Source organism: Wyeomyia smithii, chromosome 3, assembly GCF_029784165.1.
Source record: "Wyeomyia smithii strain HCP4-BCI-WySm-NY-G18 chromosome 3, ASM2978416v1, whole genome shotgun sequence".
Classification (NCBI taxonomy): domain Eukaryota; kingdom Metazoa; phylum Arthropoda; class Insecta; order Diptera; family Culicidae; genus Wyeomyia; species Wyeomyia smithii.
This window is the reverse complement of record NC_073696.1, coordinates 260972478-260995739: the sequence shown is the minus strand read 5'-3', so window position 1 is coordinate 260995739 and position 23262 is coordinate 260972478. Positions and strand designations below refer to the sequence as shown.

At 38.8% G+C, this 23262-nt stretch overlaps 1 protein-coding gene across 11 annotated transcripts in view; it reads left to right on the top strand.

The window, feature by feature from the left end:
* LOC129732875 (uncharacterized) overlaps positions 1-23262 on the top strand; it is a 446464-nt gene that overhangs the window by 391319 nt on the left and 31883 nt on the right. For 9 of the 11 annotated variants that reach the window (XM_055694247.1, XM_055694245.1, XM_055694248.1 and 6 more), the window contains 2 exons: positions 20664-20880; positions 21129-21401. In XM_055694247.1, the coding sequence (XP_055550222.1) occupies positions 20664-20880; positions 21129-21401 (490 nt within the window). The remainder of the gene's footprint in view (positions 1-20663; positions 20881-21128; positions 21402-23262) is intronic. The other 2 variants (XM_055694246.1, XM_055694240.1) reach the window with 1 other exon arrangement.

Genomic DNA, 23262 nt, shown 5'->3' with positions numbered 1-23262 from the left:
GAGCAAGTTACTGCTGCAATCTGGGCTCAACATTTTCGAAACAAAACAATGAAACAGATATACTCGCGCTGTCATTTCGATTCGAACAGTTTCATTTTCACTTGATTCCTTCCAGCTGCCGTCATCAAATTCACTTCTTTGTCTCTTTCTCGTCTGTTGTTCATCGGATCGTTTCAAATGAAACTAATGACTATTTCAATTGACGGAGAGAATGACATAAAGAGTGTGACGGAGAGAGAGACTCTTTCATTTCCTTCAGCGTCTCAATTGAAACTAGCACCGCATCGCGTCGTTTGACGATAGTTTTCTAATACCGCAAGCCGCAGAGAAAACGGCAATGGCATCCAATGAATACGTCACGCAAGTTCCGATCAATATTTCGGTATTTTTTCGCTGTTGATCACTGGCGCTGCGTAACCACTTCGGATTGTAAACCGGTTTCGGTGTCCTCCGTTTCATATCGTCACGGTTTTCTTTTCTCCCTCTTCCATATATTTGCGGGAAGATACAGGAAGCCCCCTATCTCCGTTAGCGCTCATTGTCATTTTCAGTTGAGAATCGTCATGTGAGAGTGATGGTGATAATCTTCTCTTTCAATTGAAACGCATTTGTATCATTTTCTAGCCCTTCAGTTGCCAAAATCAAAGCAAGAGCATGATACAAAAGCTTTTCAATTGAAAGCGACAGGTCAAAGAGTCAAAGCTGATAAATGACTTTGTTAGGCTCTGGCTGCAATGTTTTCGAGGCATCGGTTTTACTAGTTTGTTGCTGTGTTTTTATGCTTAAAAGCTGTTAGCGATCAGAATATGCCGGTAACTGCTGCAAATCTCACCACGAAAGTAAACGTGGGGCGTACCGTACAAATTTCCGTTGCACGGATTCGATTCTAGCAATCCAGTTTGCGTTATATGGACGGGGTTAATTTCAAGAACGGATCGCATCAAGGAACAGTATTACGATCGAAGGCACAGTGGATCGTGAAATTCCGCGACTACCTTGAAAATAAAACCGAGTTGTCGATTCGCCTTTGCTATAATTTCTCTGTAGTATGTCCTGAAGGACAGAGCTGCTTCCAGCTTTACGCCCAAATCTCGAACCTGGTAAACTTTTGTTAGAGTTAGGCCAACCATTGTAATTGAACAATTCTGGATTATTTTTCCTGTGGAACGAAATTACACAACAATTCTGGATACCAACTGTCAAATGATTACACAGTGCAGCTTTTGTTTTTGCCTTGGCCATGGTATGATTTTTTGATGTATTTTCAAGCAAAACCAAATTTCCCACACATTTCAAGAGGCAACAATGGCGACATTTTGAATTTTTGAGAAATCGGAAATTTTCGATGTTTTTTCGATGCCATTTTGCTTTGAGTCAAATATCAAAATTCTAAGAGTTTGTCCACATATTAACGTTTTCTTACCCATCTTTAAAAAAAAAGTTCTTAAATCGGACAAAAACTGAGCTCAAAACGGTGATTTTACGAAAACGGAAAGCAAAATAATATCGAGTAATAATATCGAGCATTTATGGAAATGTGCTAGTATCTAAAAGTAGTAGTCAACTTATGTCTTATATTGAGTGAAAAAGTCTCAGAAATCGATTGGAAGGTGTCTGATTCACGTAAAACGCCAGCAATATGCAAATTTTTCCCAAATTTCCCTACAATACTAAAATAGGTTTATCTCGACGTTATATTAAGTTATTTGAAATTTGTTCAATGTAATATCAAGAGGGTAAGCGATACTCAAAGATACAGCAACTTGTCTTTACGTGATCCTCCCCTTTTTGCGGGGAGGGGGTCGCATTTAAAACAAAATGACGTCGAAAAAACATCGAAAATTTCTGATTTCTCAAAAATTCGTCTCTGTTGCCCCTTGAAATGTGTGGGAAATTTGTGAAATGTGTTCAAACTCGGAGAGATTTGTTTTTGCTTCAAAATACATGAAAAATCATTCATAGAACCCAAGACAAAAATAGTAAATTTTTGTTGTTATTGGAGCACCACTTGAGAAGAAGGTCGACTGGTCGCTGGTGTTCGAGACAGTCTACAGCATTTCGTGTTATCTTGAACAATTTAACATCATCTACAAAAAAACATACAGCTTTTGTCTGGCAACATAAGAGATGCGTCATTTGTATACGATGCAAAGACCAGTGGTCCTAAATTACTACCCTGCGGAACGCCTGAGACATTTGAAAAATGTGCACAATACAGTACAATGTTAGTGTACGATCATTTTTGTAGACATGTTGCAGTGAATTACACGAGGTTGGTGACAGTAAAGTGCTTTGGCTAAAAACCTTCAATAATAATAATTATCTCAAATACTTTTAACAAGCGCAGCGAGAAGTTATGCCCCTGTAATTCTGCACAATGCGTTTGTTACCTTTTTTTGTGCACAGGGAACATAATCGATAATTTCCCCCTGGTAGAGAAAACACATCGTCGAAGCAACAAGTTAAATGGTGAAAGCTTAGTGAACGTACGAACTCAGCTTTACATATTTTCAGGACGCAAGAAGGAATGCCGTCAGGTCCAGGAGTGAAAGAGAAATTTATCTTGTCGATTGCAGTTGTAGTCATAAAGCTACGAAAAATCCGTTGAAAATGCTAAGCAAATAAGGTGCACTTCTCAAATACCGTGTTACCTTGACGATCGCCCAAAAACATATTTTTTGATAGGCCTTCTCCTTTCCTTTTGCTGTTGACGAACGACCGGAAACGCCATGGATTTCATCTAAGATAGTTCTGCATGCGACCAGTGTATCTTCTGTACAAGTAGCGATTATGAATTCGATATGAATTACTGACGAGAATGAAGCGAGAATTGACGAGTTTCGCATTCTGCAACACTGACCCACTTTCTAAAAATTGTACTCAAAGTGTCTTCGAAGCTCTGCGAAAATCCAAACTTTGTTCGGTTGCACAAACCTCGGATCCCTTTTCTATAATGGACCACCCGTCAGATTTATAACACTGTATATTTTACTTGCCTGGCGGAGTGGATTCGGGAACCAATTTAAACTGTTACAACGAGAACCAGTCAATGGAGATTCTATACGACTGGTTCCTGTTATAGCAGTTTCAATTGGCTCCCGAATCCACTCCGTCAGACTGTAAATATAGGGACTTAACTCATGTGAAACTCGAGAGATTTTTAGACAACTTCCATCGGGAAATATCAAGAGAAATTGAGTTAATTTGTCGGATTGTCCACTAGAGCAACTGACCAATTTGATACAGATCTTCTATAATTATTTTATCACCTTAAAAGGGTATATTAACCTATAATGTATCTAATTCCTCTAATTCTATTTTTCTTTACATAAATCGGAAGTGTTTCTCGTGATTCTGATGCAGATGGGCTGCACGAGATGTCCATTGGTAGTTTTGTTGAAAATCCATCTATTTTCCCATAAATTGAGTTAGTTTGGCGGTTGTTAATTATTCCTATCTGTAAGCGCTGAGGTAAATCTTTGAAAATTTCCATCCAACCAGAATTTGATATGTTCCAATCGTTAAAGTTCGTTTGTGTTGGGAACACTGCCAAAAAAAAAACAAATATGATTCAGGCACATCGAAAGTGAGGTTAGCACGAAACAAGTCAGTAGGATAAAAAAGTTCAATACGAAACGTGAGTAAACGAAAAAGGAGTTACAATATAAAACTAGAGTTGTTTCCACTTGCTTTTATGGCGACAGATAGTTGGGATCCTATGCCGAATCCTGATACGCCTCCACATAAATCGGAATTGGGCTGCTCCTCTCCAGTCTTCCCTTACACCCACTGCTCTGGCATTCTTGTCGAGAGCACACATCCAGCGCGTGCGAGGTCTGCCTCGAAGTCGTCGGCCTCTATTCGGTTCTCTGCTAAATATTATCTTTGCCGGTCGCTCATCCACCATCCGTGTTACGTGGTCAGCCCAAAGTAGGCTGCCGTGTTTCATCAGCTTGACAATATCAGCGTGTTTGTATACTTCTTAAGGGCCATCCACATTCCTCGTGGACAGATTTTTAACGATTATTACCCCCCCCCCCCCCCCACGTGGAAAAATGCCCATATAAATTCTTTTTTTTTTGTAAGGACCGTGGACATTCCACAAAAGCTGTCCACGTAGTATGTGGATGCGCCTGTGTCACTCTCCATTTTCTAGTTTGCCTCCGGTAGAAGACCACAAGCGCTTGTCGATCGACGTCTACGTCGACGGTTCATGTCCGTAGAGCGCCACCGGGAGGATCAGAGTCTTTTAAAGCCCAAATTTCGTACGGTTCTGTAAACGACAGAACCTAAGTTGGCTGCGCAATCCGTAATAAGCCCTATTCACTACCGCAAACCGACCCTCACCGCGCGACTCACCTTGTTATCACGAGAGTACAAAGATAAATAAATTCATCGAGCACAGCAAGTTCGAGAGAAAGCGAAATCAAATGAAAGTGTTGACCGTGTACAAGCCTGGTCTTAAACCATCCAAAACGTCAAAAAACGGTTTGTACAATAATTTTCGCAAGGATTTGGTAATTCAAAGTAAAAAAAGACCATGTTGCATTGAGCAATAATCTGACAGCGAAACGACTTTGACAGTATGAGGCCGAGCGTTGCCATGCAAAAGAATCACGTTTTTGACGCCCAACGTTCTCTGGCTTCGAATCAAAAGAAACCTAAGTTCCTTGGTCTTGAATCATTTCTTAAGCATGCAATCGCTTCTAAAGAAATTGGATTGTAACTTCTAATACCGAACGCAGGAACTAGTTTGGAATGGATCCTCATCCAGCGATTCTTCCAACTCTATGTCTTCGAAGGTTTTTGGCTTTTCTTCACGCGAACTGTCGTCAATATCGAAATTACTTTCTTTAAAGTAACAGAACCAAGAATGGAATACGCTGTTTGCAGCATTTCTTTAATTTTTTTGACTCTCGGTGCGCTTCAGCCAACAACACTTCCTGCAAATGACGATTATTTGCACAAAATTTTCACACAGCTAAAAGTATAAAACGCCACAAATTGAATCGGCCATTTTTTTTGCTCGGTATACATTTTTCTATGAGGCCCAACAACTCATTATCAGACAGTTTTTCTATACAACCAAAGGTTTCTGAGTTACAATGATTTAAATGAAACCCATGCTAGAATGCATACGCCCTTTCAGCAAACAACCCATGGGTCCAAAAAATCTCTCCATCTGTGAAAAATGCTCAATTAATTTTGTCAAATACGTGTGCTAAGTTTCATTCAAATGGAAAATGGTCGATATTCGACTATAGGTCATTTGGCGCGATTCTGCTTATATGTCTCATCAAGTTTTCCATATGTCAAAATCAACCAGCACCTGCTGGCGCCATCTGTCTTTTTTCCAAACCCTATTATTCTATTACTTCATTTTAATTGCTTTTGCTTTCGCCAAAAAACGGAAATGATTTCGACCTGGTAAATAACGTTACTGTAATGATGAGGAACCCAGGACAATATTTCAGAAACTATCGAACAAGTGAGCCATGTAAAGGTTTTCCAGGTGAACATTCATTGAAGTCACATGACTTGTGAACAACCAATTCTAACTGCCTACAAGCTATTGTAAAGGAAATATGTGGCATTTGTCCCTGGAACTAAAACCTTGTTTCAAATTGTACGCGTTTTTCAATATAGTATTTTCATACCTGCTGTGTTTGTTTTTCAGGGATTTTTTAAATAATAATAATAAAATTCTTAGTCAACAAGAAACCCAACTCAACAAATTATTTGATACCCATACCCACTGGAATGATAGACTTTCGGATTCTGGATCTCGTATTCTAGATTTCTTGAATTCTTGGGTTCTCGTAATCCTGGGCTCTTTAAATCCTGTACTGCTGAAATTCCGGATGATGTTTTTCGAAAATTTTTTTTTGGCATCCTGAATGCTTAGATTATCGAAATGTTGAACTTTCGTATGACTCAACTCTTGGGCTCTGGTACTTTTAGATTCTCGGATTTCTGGGTTTCCAATCTTAAGATTTCGGATTTTCTAATATCCAGATTCAGGGACCTTTGAATTCTTGAACTTTGGGATTTAAAAATGCTTGAACTGTTTAGTTCCTAAACTATTGACATTCATTTCTGGATTTATGGATTCTGAGATTGTGAATTCTTGGACTATTGGATTTGGATTTTTGGGTTCTTAAATCACTAACCAAAACCTTGCACGTTTAGTTAGGACTCATTCGAAATCCTTAAGTCACGAAACCTCATGCAAAAGTTTATAAGACGTTTCCTCGATGCAAACTAAATAAGATTAGTCCTCCTAATAATAATAAACAAACAATTCGATGATTCGTTCTAAGCAAGCACATAGAATTCCAACCCAAATTAACGTCCAAAACTGTCCAAAGAAGGTAAACTTTCACACTGGCAGGCAGAATCAACAATCAACCGATCTTAACGGTCGCTCCCACCGTGTGAAAGACAGCTAAGCTGCTGCTTAGCAATTTCGCTGCCATAATTGCTGATTAGCACTTTTTTCCCGCATATTAACTAAATTTTCGTAATTTTCGGCACACACCAAGTCTGAATTATTTCACCCTATTGCCGTATTGGGCTGGACTGGGATTCGACCACGTCAGACAGGGAAAATAAATCAATAACCGGCTGTAAAAAGATGCTATTCATGGGAAATTGTTTTTGCTTCAGATTAGTGCTTTCTAATCACAAACAAGTACTGAAGAACTATTTAACACATCTTTCAGGATTGTTTTTGCGGACCTTGATCACGACGGGGGAAAAATTGCCAGAATGTTCAGTTAATCGATCTGGTAAAATGTTTAGCACACTGCCAGCCAAAAGCAATTCCGCTCGGCCACCGGAAATTGCTTTCGTGTTTTGAATTTTCGAAAAGATGCTTTCGTCGTTCGGGATTGTAGGCGAAACCGTAGATTACAATTTTGGGGCTTTGCAAAGCTTCTACCTGTTGATAATAATAATCGATAGTCAGACGGGCTGCACGAAAAACGGCGCCCGTCACGTCGCAAATCAACCTCCGGGCAACCATTTCCTACTCGCCTTCACTTTGCCGGGGTGGCGGATGTAGTTAAGCTTTCATGCCAAAGCTACACCTTCTGATAGCTTCGAACGGCAGGCTAGGAGGGTGTGGGCGCTCATGTTTTATTTCCCGGACTATATGCGATTATTCTTAGGTTGTTATTGTAGGCAAGAAAGAGGGTTCACTTATAACTTCTACCTTCTCGCTGGGGCAGACCTCGCATGAGGTTCGAATATTCTTTAGCCGAAATGAGCCGAAATGGCACATGAGAACATGCTGCTCAAATTATAGTTAAATGCTCGCATGCTGTTTGTCCATAAACTGTTCGACAATTGACCACACTATAAATACCCGCTTGACGCCAAAGCCGGCGGAGGCACGCAACTAGAAAGCTAGTTTGCACGAAGAGCGATGTGGAAAGTTTCATCAGCAGCTGTTGTTGATGAAAATTTACGATGAATGATTGCGTGAAAATTCAGTCGCCGTTACTGAAGTCGTTGAGGAGTGGGTTATAAGTGTATGTGTATGTGTACGTGTACGTGTTTGTGTGCTGCGGGCATGCATGCGACCATTTCCAACATCAACTATCACGCTCGGTAAGTCTCTTAAAGTTGCCGTAGCCGGTAACACAACTAAAAGGTTGCCTATAGGTGAAAAGAAATCATTAATCTTCCGGTTGTGTTGTGCAAAATCGCATGAAGTGGAGAACATTTCTGCCTACGTCAGCTGCTGTTACCGTATATTTGGCACGGAGGACCCATTTTCCGCATCATGTTTATGAGCTCGAATTTGTTTGTCTTACAATGTGGATGGAAATTCGAGTTATGAATTCATAAGATTGAGCACCACAGAATTCGGAATGTTTTATCTTACCACCGCCGTCACCGTATAGAGTTGCTGTTTATCAATGCAAGGTCTTACCCGCATAAGCTAAACATGTCATCAGCGCATTTTTTCGAGATATTTCACCATGCTTCTCAAAGAGGGTAATAATTTAGGTTAAGCTTTTATTGTTTCGGCAAGTGAACTCTAGACACGTAATTTACCACAATAAAGTATAGGGTTGTATCTAAAACACGGCCATAGCACGATTCTGTGGTGTTAATTTAAAATTTTATTTTTTTGCTGTGGCTACTAAATTGTTCAATTGTTGGTTTATCGTGTTTTTTTCTGTTTCTGTTTTTCTTGAAAAGGGGTACAAACCAAAATATCGAAAACATCGAGAGCGTTACAAAATTTAATTAATTGTAAATGCTAATAATTTAGTCGGTTTTCAACGGACTTTTTTTCATTTTTTTGTGTCAGTTTTGGAAAAAAATTATTACTGAAATTTACAATGTCAAACCATCAAGTTGATTATTTCAAATCGAGTGTATTACCTAATCTTCTGCAAGAAATTCGTTAACATTAGACAAGGTTGCGGTCGTGATTCATACACAACCTCTTCAACTTTTTGCTGAATATTTGAACAAAGTTTTAACATTTTTTCTCAAAACAAAAAGGTCAAATAAAACTTCTAACGGTCTAAGGAAGCAAAAATCTATCCGAAAAACTATGAAGCACTTTGACATAATTTGATGCGTTCTGACAATGGCTAGAGGCAGCAAATTTCACAACCCTGTGTCAAAAAGATATAATCTGTCTAGGGTAACTATTTTGAGCTCAAGGGCAGCTTTTTTTGTCGATCAGCGTTATCTATATTAGGTAAAAGTCAATTTTTATCCATTTATCTATTTCATCCTACTCTATGGTATATATGAAATGTGGGTGATGAGAAAAAGCTAACAATTACGCATAAAATCCTCATATCTTTAATAATGATATAATAACTTAGATCTAACACAAAACAAATATAATCAACTATAAAAAATAGCACATTTTCAATTCTAAGCAAAAACTCATTTTCCTATCGTAGTCAAGATTGCGAAAAAATATTTTTTTTAAATTACTAGGAGCGTAACCTTCCGATCAATATTATCGAATCGGCTCTTGGCCGGAGGTAGGGGGCCGGTTGTTCCTGTTCGTGATGTTTTGGCGACCCTTGACCTACCCTACCTATCCCTTACGCTTTCCTTAAATCCATCCATGCTCCAATCTAGTCCGATTTCCTTCCGCCTACATCCAACAAAACGGGAAGAACATACTTAGACCTCGGCACTGGAATCAGCAACTGGTCCCCGCACGAATCCGACATGGCCCGAGGAATACAAGCATGATACATGATTTCCTGGTTAAGTGGAACATCAAGTTACCCAGTAAACAACGAACCACAGATTTAAAATAATAAACATAAAGAAAAAGCAAAGCAAAGTCTTGGTGCTACGTTCCGATTCGGAACTCGAACTTCTGTTTTATTATACACAGACTTCGCAGCTAACTGTTGAGTGTACAGGAAATTTGCGGGGCTAGCGCTACGATCCTACTGACACTAACAGTCTCTTACGAGCTGGTATTGATGCGCAAAACGAGTCACGTACTCAAGAATGAAAATATGCAATTTATTGATATATGTATCAATATAACATTATATCCGACTGAAAGTGATATATTTTATAATATCTAACGATTTTAAGCCTAAAATCGTAAATTAGTCAGATTCCGGCATGATATACGATTAAAAACTAACTTCTGCATGATAATTAGCACTGTATACGATTTCGACTTCGTTGAGATAAATTTACGATGATTTTCATTTATTTATAGACAATTTGGTGTTGGCTGGGCATGGAGGGCGTACTAAACGAACTTCTGGTAAATGATTTCAATACTTTGTATCCAAGTTGTGTGATATGACTAAATAACGGCGGAAGACTTCAAGTGAGACCGCAATACGCAAAACAAAGAGATCGAAGGCATAGCGGATCATCGAACTACAGAGCGATTTTAAACAGAAAGGTTTGTCAACCATAAACTGCTGTTAAAAGGATAGTTCTGAGTCCAAATAAAAAACTAGATCTTTTACGGTTTCAACATGTTCCAAAGAATGTTCAGCGGTCGTGTAGTCATCATAGTAGTTGACTTCATGGCCCAATTTTTGATGAAACGGGATGGTTTCACACTTTTCAATAAAATGAACAGAATTGGCCCGAGATAGCTGCTTTGCGGTACACCGGAGTAGTAAGTGAACTCCGGGGAGCGAGATGCGCCGATTTCGACTTGTAATTTACCTTGTCAAACAGTCCCAAGCCGTGGCCTTTGCTGCACGTAACGTCTATGTTGTCGATATCGTCGGCGAAGTCAAACAGTTGAACCCACTTTTGGAATATCGTGCCACTCATGTTAATCCCCGCTTTTCCAGTGACACCTTCCAGGGCAATATTAAACTGTAGGCACGAAAGGCCATCTTCTAAACCTCTTCGAGTTTCGAAATGGCTCGAGAGTGCCTCCGATACTCGAACTACCCACATCACTTTGACCAACCGGGTTAGTTTGTCCGGAAATCAGTAGTCGTGCATAATTTGCCATAGCTGGTCTTGATCGATTGTGTCGTATGCCGATTTGAAATCGATGATAGATGATGTGTGGGTACGTTGTATTCGCGGCATTTCTGCATAACCTGCCGAACCGCGAATATCTGATCCAAGGTAGCGCGGGCACCAATGAATCCCGCCTCGTAGTGCCCAACGAACTGCTTCGCTAATGGTGATAGTCGACGGCAGAGTATTTGGGAGAGAACCTTGTAGGCGACGTTCAGCAGAGTGATTGCCTGGTAATTGCAGCACTCCAGTTTATGACAATGACCCAGTGCACGGCTCTAGTCAGTGTTTCTTCATCGTATTTCAACAGCTCGCTGGGAAGTTGGTCCACTCTAGCAGCCTTATTGTTTTCAGCCGGCCAACCTTTTCCTCCACCTCCAGGAGATAGGGTGTAGGAGGCGCTGCCTTTGCGGAATCACTACCTATCTTTGTTATCTTACTGGCTTCGTCTCGACCTTTCTCTATTTAAATAGATTACTTGTAAGATTAGTTCTACGCACATCTCCAGAGCGTCTCCGGCATTCACTCCGCCGCTCTTGCCTTGTTTATATACAAACCCGGTAACTCATTCTCGCGCCTGCGGCGACGAGTTTCACGGCGCATTAAGTATGGCGTTTATTATAATTGCGCTTACGTGTGACTTTTTGTAGTCTCCGTCACCCTAGCGGCCAAGCGGAAGACTTGGCTTCAAGTGTAAGCAAGTTTTGACTTACTTCTATAAGCAGCTGAAGGCTGTTTTTTTCGTGTTGTAAGAACGCGGTGTAAATTCCTACGGGACGAAACTGAGAGATTTTTTCGCGAAGAAAGAATGGAGCGATTCAACCGTTAGCCCAAATTCTGAATTTGACGATCCGCATTGTTTGATCAATGTTTATGTCCGGTTTTATTTTGGACCGAACTGTAACATAGTTGTCAGGGCTAGGTAACGGACTGGGTTAGGCCAAAATAAATTGAACTGAACATAAACATGAATCACAAGAAGCACACTGCAGGAAGTTAAGATACTGTCTGAATATTGAATATTTGAAAAAACTAGTCTTGCGTGTCATTTTTTGCCCACGATTTTTTCAATCCAAGAAATCAAAAAGTGAACAATAAAAACTTCTGGAAAAACTGGTCAAATTTTGCAGCAAAACTTGTTTTGCATTGTTCTTATATAATCAAACATATAAAACTGTGATTGGATCTCTCATTAAAATGCCACATTTAAAAAAATTGACATTTTCATTCCCAGACGCTGGTTCGGACATCCGAAACGGAAGTATGCGGATCGTCAGTTTTAACTTCGCCGCGAATCAAGCGGGCTCTCCAAAAGATTGAGTAATTTAACCTTTATGTCATATGAGTTCGACCGTTTTGATTGTTCGGATTCAAACTTGTTTTTTTTTTAGATTTAATGAACTACTACTGGAGACAATTCAATAATGCTTATTGGTCATATTTCAGATTTTTCATTTGTTTTTTTTACCTAGTACCTATCAATCAAATATATGAGAAAATTGCGTGGTGGGGCAATGAAAACGCGTGGGGGGGAGGGGCTAAGCCATCCCTAGCCCCCTCGGTAGCTACGGGCCTGTTTCACCGTCCAGGCTCCTGCACTTATCGGCTTGCGGCACGTAGCTTTTACAGGAGCTGTTCAGCTTCTCGTAGAACTTCCAAGTGTCGTTAGCCTGGTACAGCTCTTCATTCGATACGCGATCCCGGTTCTCTTGCTGGCGCTTTTTCCTTCGGAGAACTGAGTTTTGGTTGTTCCGTGCCTGTCGGTATCGTTCCGCGATTGCTCCCGTACGGTGTTGCAGCATTCTCGCCCATGCTGCGTTCTACTTCTCGACTAACTATTTGCATTTGCCGTCAGACCAGTCATGTCCACGATTCGGAGACCTTGTAGCTAGTAGCGCTACTTCCGTGAGCAACGCTGCATACAGTTGCAGTGCGTATTCCTGTGCAATCCAAGTGTCCTGCAGTAGCTCAATATTTGGTCACGGCGTTCGACTTCGGCGGGTGTTATACACCGTTGAGAGTTTTGAGCGTAGCACACAGCTACTAGTTCTGAATCTATATTCGCAGGAAGGTGCGAACGTTGACAATGTCGAAGAAGAACCTTTCACCGATTTGATTTTCTGTCTGTTGGTCGGGTAATCTCCAGGTGGATTTGGGGGTATTTTTGCGGGGAAAGAAGGATCTTCAGACTACCAAACCATGGAAGGGCGTGGTTTGGTAGTCCAAAAATCCTTCTTCATGTGGGCAGTTCATGATACTGTAGTTGAAGAATCGGCCCTTTATCCTCAACTTGCACATCCTTGCGTTGATAGGCTGCCATCCCATCACACGTTGGTGCATCTTGTCCTGTACTTTAAAGCCGGCTTCCAGCTGGGGGTCAACAACTCTGGTAGAAAGTAGCCGCTCGGTGCCCGCTTATCTATTTCTTTCTTCTTAGAGTCAACTGAAAAATCTAGCTACCCGATATGTTTTAGATTATTTTATTATGGTCAGACTTTTATTTTGACAATTATGTGATTTAGATGTTGGAGCCCTCTTTTCTTAAAACATTTAGAGGTAACGATTCGCTGGACGACGAGCAAAAAAAGATCTTCGCTCTGGCTTCACGTATGTCTCAGGACTGAGGGGCCCTCCAATTGAGCAATTCTCGCTGAAACTAGGCCACTAGGTGCACAAGGTCTTTCAAATTTGATATAAATGCACATAGTTATTAGAAATAGAGAAAAAATGATAATGCCATTTTTGTTTGATCGAATTTGTTGACCCCTTTATCACCAAAGGGCGAAACAGTTTTCAGAAAAGTTGAAATTTTAGCAATTCTTGATGTATAATTTAAGCTATATCTCTAAGTAAATACACTTTCAAAGTGATCAGAAATTAGGCCGTCATCTTGAATTTGGCCGTCATCTCGGATTATATCAGAAAAATGCAATTTTGACCATGTTCGCAACTACCGATTTTCGATCTGTGATCTGAGCATTGGAAAGCTGAGAAAAAATTTTATAAAATGCAAGAAAAAAATTAGGTGAGCATCAGTGTTAACCCATCAATTGAACCTTTTTTCCAAGCTGAGTTTTAAAATATTCAACGTACACCGCGCGATCAACGTAGTAACCTTTTCACTGATACCAAGTGGATGCACATGTTATAACCCTACTAGCTCCATATATCATAATAGATTGATGCTACAACTAGTACGCCACTACTCTTTTTTCGAGTTTAGTGAGAATAATGAATACAACACTAGCATGTTTGATACTAACGAAGCGATAGGTTTTTTATTACTGAGCAGTTCCACAAAAAATGTCCCAGTTTAATATTTTATTTAAATTGTCATTTTTAATTTGGCTGGAACTTTGCATAGACGTTTCTAGAGGCAAAAGATGACATTTCGTGCTACTAGTTAAACTATTTGCAACACGACTCATTTTCAAGAAGTTATTGAAAAATGCTGTTTTGGGAAGGTATTAATGATTTCGAATATTTCCAGGGCCAAAACGGTTTGTTTGTTCGGTATGATGTCTTCGATAAAGTTTTATATACACTATATACAATATACAAAATATAAACTTTAAAATAATTTTTTTTCTCAGCTTTCCAATGCTGGTCTCAGATCGAAAATCGGTAGTTGCGAACACGGTTAAAATTGCATTTTTCTGATATAATCCAGGATGGCGGCCAAATTCAAGATGGCGGCCTAATTTCTGATCACTTCAAATGAAAGCCCTATCATTCTTCTTTACAGAAAAGTGCTACTTGTAGTACTTTCAAAAACGAATTTTAGAGATATAGCTTAAACAATACATCAAGAATTGCTAAAATTTCAACTTTTCTGAAAACTGTTTCGCCCCTTGGTAATCAAGGGGTCAACAAATTCGATCAAACAAAAATGGCATTATCATTTTTTCTCTATTTCTAATAACTATCTGCATTTATATCAAATTTGAAAGACCTAGTGGCCTAGTTTCAGCGAGAATTGCTCAATTGAAAGGCCCAGGGCATTTGCCTCTTTAACCCCCCCCCCCCCAACCCCTTAAATCCTGACCTATTCAATGTGCAAAGACTCATTCGAACTAAACTAGTTTCATACGGTTGTCTTTCAAACTTATAAATAATTTATTTCATTTTAATTTACTGCGATGGAAAAAGTCATTCCAGCGAATACATATAAATCAAGCCCAAGCAAGATGCGTTGACATCATCGTTAGTATGTGAGTAAAGAAGTATCGGCGTTGGTACACTCTTTTCAACTTTTCTTCTTACGATACATCTCTTGTTGTGAGTGTACACCACAACCAGCGTTGCAAAACTTCTCTGTCATGAAAGGACTTTCAGTTGAAATGGAAATCTTTGAATTTTAACTTTCAACGAACGAGCTGAGAATAACGACGTGTTGCCTTAGCGATGTTTAAGCAGTTGATAATGTAGATGCTTATATAGTTCATCGACTTCATGCAATGAATTGGCTCGAATTAAATATTTTCGATATTAAATGGGACATCTCATTTCTTTTAATGACCGGACTTTCACCGAAAATTGACACCGCTGACGGTCGTTTCAATTTGAGACAGTGAAAATGCGATTTTTGTCACTTTCGTTTGCAGTGCCGAAAATTTGCAGGCCTGAGTCCACAACACGTGGTTCTTGATGTGCACAACTCGGTAAATGAAGTTTTCCGGACATTGTGCACCAAACGAACAGACCCGATTTTTACTAATTTGGCTGATGATCAAAAATTTTTTTATAAATGCCCACCAACTAGCCCCCATCCAAAAAGCTTGCACTTTTTATGTCATGTATGAAAATACACATTTAAAGCTCACCTAATGCTCGAATTGGTAGTACAGTCAATCTTGTTTTCGTGCGAATTTTATTTTGTGCGACTTTTTATATGCGATTTTTTTTTCTTTGTATATTTAATTTATCTTTGTATATATATTTTGCCAATTACTATTTGAACCATTTCGAAGCAAGAAAAGTCACGTAATGTTAGCTGACGAAAGATAGTAGTTGGAAGGGTTTTCATGTTTAAAATAGGTACGTAAATAACTCATATGTTTAAAAAAGTCTCATAGGAATTTTCTAAATCAAAATCTTCATGTTTTGAGTTATTTTTAACATGAAACTTTTTTTATTCGGTCCTTATCCACCGCATAATAAAAAGTTTGTTTCATAATTTTACGGAAACATTATTTAATAGCTACTCATTAAGTTTTGAATGAATTTTTACATGCGATTCATTTTGTGCGGTCCCTATCACTCGCTCAAAAACAGGTTTGACTGTATACAATATGACATATTGAGAGGATTCAGGTTAAGTCGCAATCTGTACAACTCATGAGTTGTGCAGCTCAAGATAAAACGACGTCAATCGACGTCATATTCGCCTCATTTCCATCACTGTTAATTTATTATGTGGTTCAAAAGTTATGGAAAGAAACGTAACCCAAAGACTGTATAAAACCAATTTCTTTTAACAAAATATGTGACCTCAATCATTTATATTTGATGATGTACTAGTTGTACGTCGTAGTGTTGCCCGGAAATGAATTTTTCGAAACTTAGAAACATTTTTTTCATTCGATTACCTGTTTAGCGCAACTGACTTCAAAAATATAATGTTGAATTTGACACATTTTACTTCAGCTATTACTTCCAATATAACATCACATATATTCTTGGAACGCAGGGAGTGGAAATAACATTATTGGATATAATTTGGCAATTCTGGGGATGTTTTGTTTTAATTGTTCGGTGTAGTAGAGCTGTTGACTATCACAAATTTATTATTTAGAGTGAAGAATTAATCCAGCCGAAATTATCAAGATAATTTCGGCTCGATTTATTCTTCACTCTAAATTTTTTCTAAAAATTTAAGTGTTGGTGCAAACTTAATTCAACAAATAATAAAGTTGAAAAATGCTAGGTCGCAAGGTGGATTATTTCGTATTATTTTTTATTAAAAACATTCAAGCATTCAGAATTTGTCTTTCAACAATAAGCTGATACACTTTAAAACACGTCCTACCATCTCCTATTCTCCCGTTATATATTATAATGAGATACGATTATTGAATAGAAATACTTACATAGGGCAAGGGTACCAATAATGGCGCATTTAGTCATCACAACCGACGAAAACAATCATAATCAAATTTAATTTATCCCAATGCAGGTGTAGCAGTACAATAGTAGAACTGAAATTTATTTGTTTTTTCAATAGTAAACTATTTTTAATGTTGAGAATACATACCTTTTGAAGAAAATGAGAATTTTGTAATAATGTCTATGTTCCAATAATGGTGGCACTAAATATACTAAATGATCAAAATTAACAAAAAACTTATAAAATCCACGTATTTTCTCACAGTCTTTACAGGAAAACCCGATCTGTATTGAAATTGAAAGTCAGTTTCATGAGAAAATTGATTTCTTTTTTCCGTAATTATACCGAAAATTTATGAAAAAGCTTACCATAAACAATTTGTTCACGACCGAATCTGCTATTGATATTTGAACGCATTGGGATGCGCCACTATAGGCACAAGCCGTGGTTTTATGTATTTATGTATAATGGTATAGAGGAAAAATCAGAATTTCTTAAACAAAACATGTTTGAATTTATATAAATAGCACTTAATTGCATCAACAATAAAATTACCAACATGTTAAACCTTTGGAATCGACGAGAAAAGTCATTTTTAGTTGATTTTTTAGTGCAAGAAGTTACATCATAGCGTAAGTGTTCGAAATTTGATTCAGTACGCTACGCTCCAAAAAATTCAACAACAAAACAAAACAACTTGTATTTGAAATTGCCTTTCCTCAACGTATATTTAATAGCTGAAATTGTTTTTGTTACGACGACATTCTTAACGCACAGTAAAGATATCAGTGAATTATTATTTTTACGAAATGAACGTTCCAAATGTCGAGAAAACTGGAAAAAACTTTCATTGTTTAAGTTCATTTTTTCGATCTCAAACCAATCCTGTTTTTCTCTGGGATTAGCATTTTCTTTTACACGTCGCCGCTGATGAAAACCAACGGCGACATGCCAGCGCGTCGTTCGCCGCTGAGGTAGAATGTTTTCTACGTGAAATAATCGGCGCATTGGTCTAACTGATATATATCTTTTTTTCATGTTTTTCACATTTTTTATGTTATTGGAATTTTGCAAATTCGACATTTTTGACAGCTTAGAAATTACGAACATTTTTGACATTTTAACATAACATTTTTAACATGTTTTTACAATTTTCCACTATAGTAACCTTATTAACTGTTGAATACAGGGTTTGCTGTAGTGCTCAAACTGGAAAAATGGAAGATTTCGGCTTTTCCTTCATTCCTGTAAATTTCAGTGCCCCCAGTAAAGGTCTCAGCGACTTAAATTACTTTTTTCGTGAGGCTCTTCTGCATTTTCTAGGGGCATCGAAATTCACAGGAATGATTAATAAGTTACAATTTTTAGGGCAACTTTTTTCGGTTTTGTGAATCAATTTCATTCATGCTTGAGCCTTAATTCTATTACAGCACTAAGCAAACTAGTATTGGTGCTTCTACAATAGAACAATAAAGTTCATCGTTCGCATCCCCAATAATAAATCTACCAAGTGAGCAAAATCATTGTTGCTTCCCAAATGGCGATTTTCGACGCTAATTACCCTCGGTACCGCATCTCGAAAGGTTAACAGTAATCGGTTACAATTAGAGGGACCATTATTTGTACCGGAAAGTTGTTCAACTGAGTGAAACCACGCACTACACCTCAAACTGTGCTTGCTAACTAATTGTACAAACATTGTGCGCATTCGTTTCACCACCATGCCGAGCCTTCCCGTACAATGTAAGCTTTAGCCCAACGTTTCACTAAACGTTCACACTATCATCGTTCATGCAAACCCTCCTCTCTCTCTCGCTCTTTCTTTCTCTGCACGTACCCGTTAGTTTCACCAGCTGGAAAGGGCAAATATTTGAGTAATGCCAAAATCCATTTACGAGGATTTACCGGAGCGGAGCAGTTCGGAGGGAAATTTGCGCTCCGTGCCCGGCCTGAATACGTAAGGAAAATGCTGTATAATGGAGACTGTTTATTTGGTAATTATACTTTCACCCGGTAGCAGAAACCCCAGGAAACTACCGCTCGAAACTTTTATCGTCGTAGGTGTAATAAAGCCTCCCTCCGTTCCCAGTTTCAGGACGACGACCAGCTTTCAGACAGATTGAATTTTACATCCTTGAGTTGTAATTGAATCAGTCCGTAAAGCGCATGGGCTTTATAGTGGGGGTGAAAAATGTATGTCGATGTGTCGTTGAAATTGTAAAGTTGAATAATTTAAGTGGACCACTCAGCATGTCGGACGCTTATTGACACAGTATTATTACTATTTAATCTAACAGCTGAATGGTGTTCTAATAAACTATGCAATTAATCATTCGAAGACTAGATGAGCAGTCAACTTGAGTGAAATTTGTGAAAGCTGATTCATCAACGCACGGTGTCAGCTTTTGTTTATCACGATTTGATGAACCAACGCTAGCTCGAGTTGAAGTGATGCACCCAGCGGATAAAGTTTTTGTTCCAAGCCGTGGTGCAACCTTCCTGCATAGTTTCGCGTCCCGACTGGGAGCGGCGGCAAGCGGATTAATGCTCTGTTCGTATTAAATTGTGTGAACGTCCCGGGAGGGTCGCCGAAGCAACAAGTAAAGAACCGGCACAGATGGGACTGCTAACTATTTTCCCACTTTGTTAATTACTAACAGCTTTTACAACTGCATATACGGCTGGAGAATATGGGGGATTTACGGTTCCATTCCACTGGAGACCATGTGGTTCCATTTACATATTACCATGCGTCTCCACTGAGGGCTTTTTTAAATTAACAAAAAAAAAACTCTAGTGAAAAAGAATGCTTGAGCTCGGAAAGGAATGAGAAACCAACAGTCAGTCCATCCTGAATTCGGCTTGTGAATTACACAAAATGATGTGGTTGGATGTATGAATTATGAACCATTTAATGAAAATATTACCAAAACATTGTCCTAGGTGTAGTTTTTAAAATAACGATGTTCTATTAAATCAGAGAAATAATCGGCATCTAATGTCTAATCAAATTGGCGTTAATCATGCTCGTCGTTGAGGAAATTCTATCTTAATTGCACTCAGCTTAGGTGCTTCTTATTCATACAACTAAAAGCTGATTGACTTTTTTTACAGTCTGCGCCATGCGTTCGTGCATCAGTCTCATGAAAACATTTCTTTTGGAATACTCGAAAAAAAAATTTTTACCATCTCCATTATCATCAGCATCATAGAATCAGTTACGAATAACTCGGATTTTTTCTTGTGGTCAGCTACACTTTATACGTTTCCACATGCTCGACCTATTTTTATCTTTTTTATACCGCGTAAGGAAGCTGTACAAATTGGTAAAAATGTCAAACAGTTACTAAAACACTCGAGTGCCTTACTAGCAGTATAACAAAAATATCTTCCACGTTCAGGTGGATAGAATCGTTTGGTTTTCGTTCTTCCACCAACGCACAGTACATGCCGTGATCCTATCTGTGTGCAAACATAAACATTACTATCGTATGAGGCACCCAACTCATCAAGAACCCGTTAGTGTGGTTTGGCTTTCCACGCCCTTCCGAGGCATACACGAAAAAATAAACATATTATCTTTTTTTTTCTTCTGTAAAGCCACTGACATTTTCCTTCCTCCGCCATCACAAAGGACTAACTGCACTAGAACATCAGCGAAATATCCGATCGTAATACTATCTAATTATATCATTAATTATTAATTGTCGAAAAGTACCTTACTCCTCGACGACGTGTAGACGACGAGGGTTGCCGGAAATGGAATTAGCTAGCGTGAGCCAAACAAGGCATTAACCTATTCTAGGGCTAAAACTGTACACTCGTATGTCCTTTCTCCACTGTTGGGGTAGGAATTCCAAATGAATGAAAAGTAATTATCTGCTATTTGCTTACGGATGTTTGTTGCTGTGAGTGTAGTGTGACTAATTGAAGTTTGTTATTCCTCGCAAGGCCGACGACGTTTGATTGTTGACCTGATCGAGTTTTACTAATTATATAATTATGTTTAGATAATCTACAACGAATGGTCAAATGTTCATGATCTTTTTACGCTTTCTACTTGCAGACGAATTCTGCGAGGATTTTCCGCACAACTTGATTCCTACGCCCGGTTATTGGATCGAATGTTCCCGCCAGAAGATTGCCTTCCCGAACCAGCACACCATTTGGGACGATAGCGAGTCGGAGCACGAGGATGCCGCCCGAGGTGGCATCGAGCCACCGCTGGAGCGGAACTGCAACGATCTCTACGAAGACGATGAAGATTCGGACAACGTGCCAAGGTAGCAGCCGTAAACACAAATCCTTACAACGATCTGTCCGTCCTCTGAAACAGCTCATTTCATTCTGTAGCCAAGCAATGTAGAAGTAGAGTAGAATCGATCTTTTCTCTCTCTCTTTCTTTCTCTTTCTTTACATCTTTCAAATACACTCATATTTCGATCCATACACATACACATGCACACATTCGCACACACACACACACGCGCACACGCACACAAAACGGGTGATTTCCACTCGCACTCATCAGTCAGCGTTTCCGCAGAAAAAAGACAGCGATCGAGGAGCAGTGGGAGCAGCAGCAAGGTTTCGAGCTTACCTCCGTCGAGCAGGAAACGTACGAGAAGTACTTTTACGGGACCGAACACTGGAACTACTTCACCAACGACGAGGACCTCGGTCCGGTCATCCTCTCGATCAAGCAGGAAACGATCAACGGACGCGATCAATTTCGGATATTAGTTAGAGCTATATCGTACACCGTACATGGACTGATACCAGCCTCCTGTGTTTTTGCTGATAGGTACGTATCCTGTGGTGGTTTGTATGTAATGGGGTGGTCCTTTGAAAACTCTGCGATCTAATTTTAGCCAACAAAAATAGCACTACACAACGATTCTTGGTTACTTCGACAGGTTGGAACTGGGTACTCATTACAATCTTATAAAAGATTTTCCATAGGCAGGTAGTTCATATGGGTCGGTTTTACGAGACTCATAATAGCTCTAATAACACCATTGCATTGGTGAAACAAAAAAAAAAACATTGGCATCGGCAGGTTTTTTACTAGATGTTTTATTAGAGCTAATTATTATTGATGGCAATAAGTATTTTCTACGTTCTTCTTAGTAACGTGCCTGACCGTCATCAAACCTTAGGTAATGGTCATTACCGCAATAAAACCGTTAGGAGAATGAAACCAAGTAGCCATAAAATTACTTGGGCACTGCCGTTCGGCATCGAAGACTTCGGGCGGGCGTAGGACATCAATACTTTCTGGTTTAAGGGACTGCTTTATTCCTAATATAGTCATTCTGGCCATATCCTCGTCTGTATAGGGGATAAAATGACCCTGAAATGCACGTTTTATGTCAGTTGGCGTAGCCTTTTCCTCTGATATTTTTTTTAGAAAATTGATATTCCCTTTCATTCACACACATTGTCATTAGGGGTATTTATGTAGCTCGCGAACAAATAGCCAGTTGTAAAAATATTCAGCTCCACTGACGTGTAATGTTAAGTACACTATTTTTGGCTATGTATTTGTACACGAGCGTTATGTTATTACCTCCGTTTTTTTTTTTGACGCTTTGTATTTTTAATATCTGATTGTTAGCAAATACAAATGGTTTGAAAGCTATTTGTGTGCTAGAACTCAGAAGACTCGTTTTAACGATTTTGATTCGGATTCCATTGCTAATACACTTGGTGTACCGCAAGGAAGTGTTCTAGGGCCCATTTTATTCATTATTTACATTAATGACATGAAGCGAGTTTTACGGTTCTGTGATATTAATTTATTCGCTGATGACACTGTTCTGTTCATTGCAGCGAAGCATCCGCTTGATGTTGTAGCACTTCTAAACCAAGATTTACATTATCTAGCGAATTGGTTAAAATTTAGGCAACTAAAGTTAAACATTTGTAAGTCAAAGTACTTGATAATTTCTTCAGCCAACTCCAGACTAGACGTAAATATTGAAATTGATGGTGAGACAATTGATCGCGTAAATGAAATAAAGTATCTTGGAATAATTATAGATGACAGATTAACTTTTAAGTCTCACATTGATAATGTCATCAAAAAAATGGCCAGAAAATACGGTGTCTTGTGCCGGTTAACGGATGAATTGACTATTAGAAGTAAAATTCAGTTGTACAAGTCAATTATTTCACCACATATAGATTTCTGCTCATCCATTTTATTCCTGGCAAACAATACGCAAATATTGAGATTGCAACGTTTACAAAATAGAATTATGCGATTAATATTAAAATGTAATAGATACACTTCCTCGAGTTTTATGCTGGACGCATTGCGATGGCTTTCTGTGAAGCAAAGAGTATATTTTTTGACAATGGTGTTTCTATATAAAATTTTTAATAATATGTTGCCTCGATATTTGTGTGACCGGATTGATAGAGGAAGAGATTTGCATAGGTACAACACTAGAAACGCGGAAGTTGCCAGAACACCAAATTTTCTTTTTGGAAGATCACAGAACTCTCTGTTGTACAAAGGAATACACTTTTTCAATTCGATGCCCAGGCAAGTAAAACGTGCAGCAACAATGGCAGAGTTTAAACGGCTTTGTATTTCACACATAAAGTCTGTTTTGTAGACAGCATAGATTTTTTGTAAATTTATAAAGAAGATTGTAAAA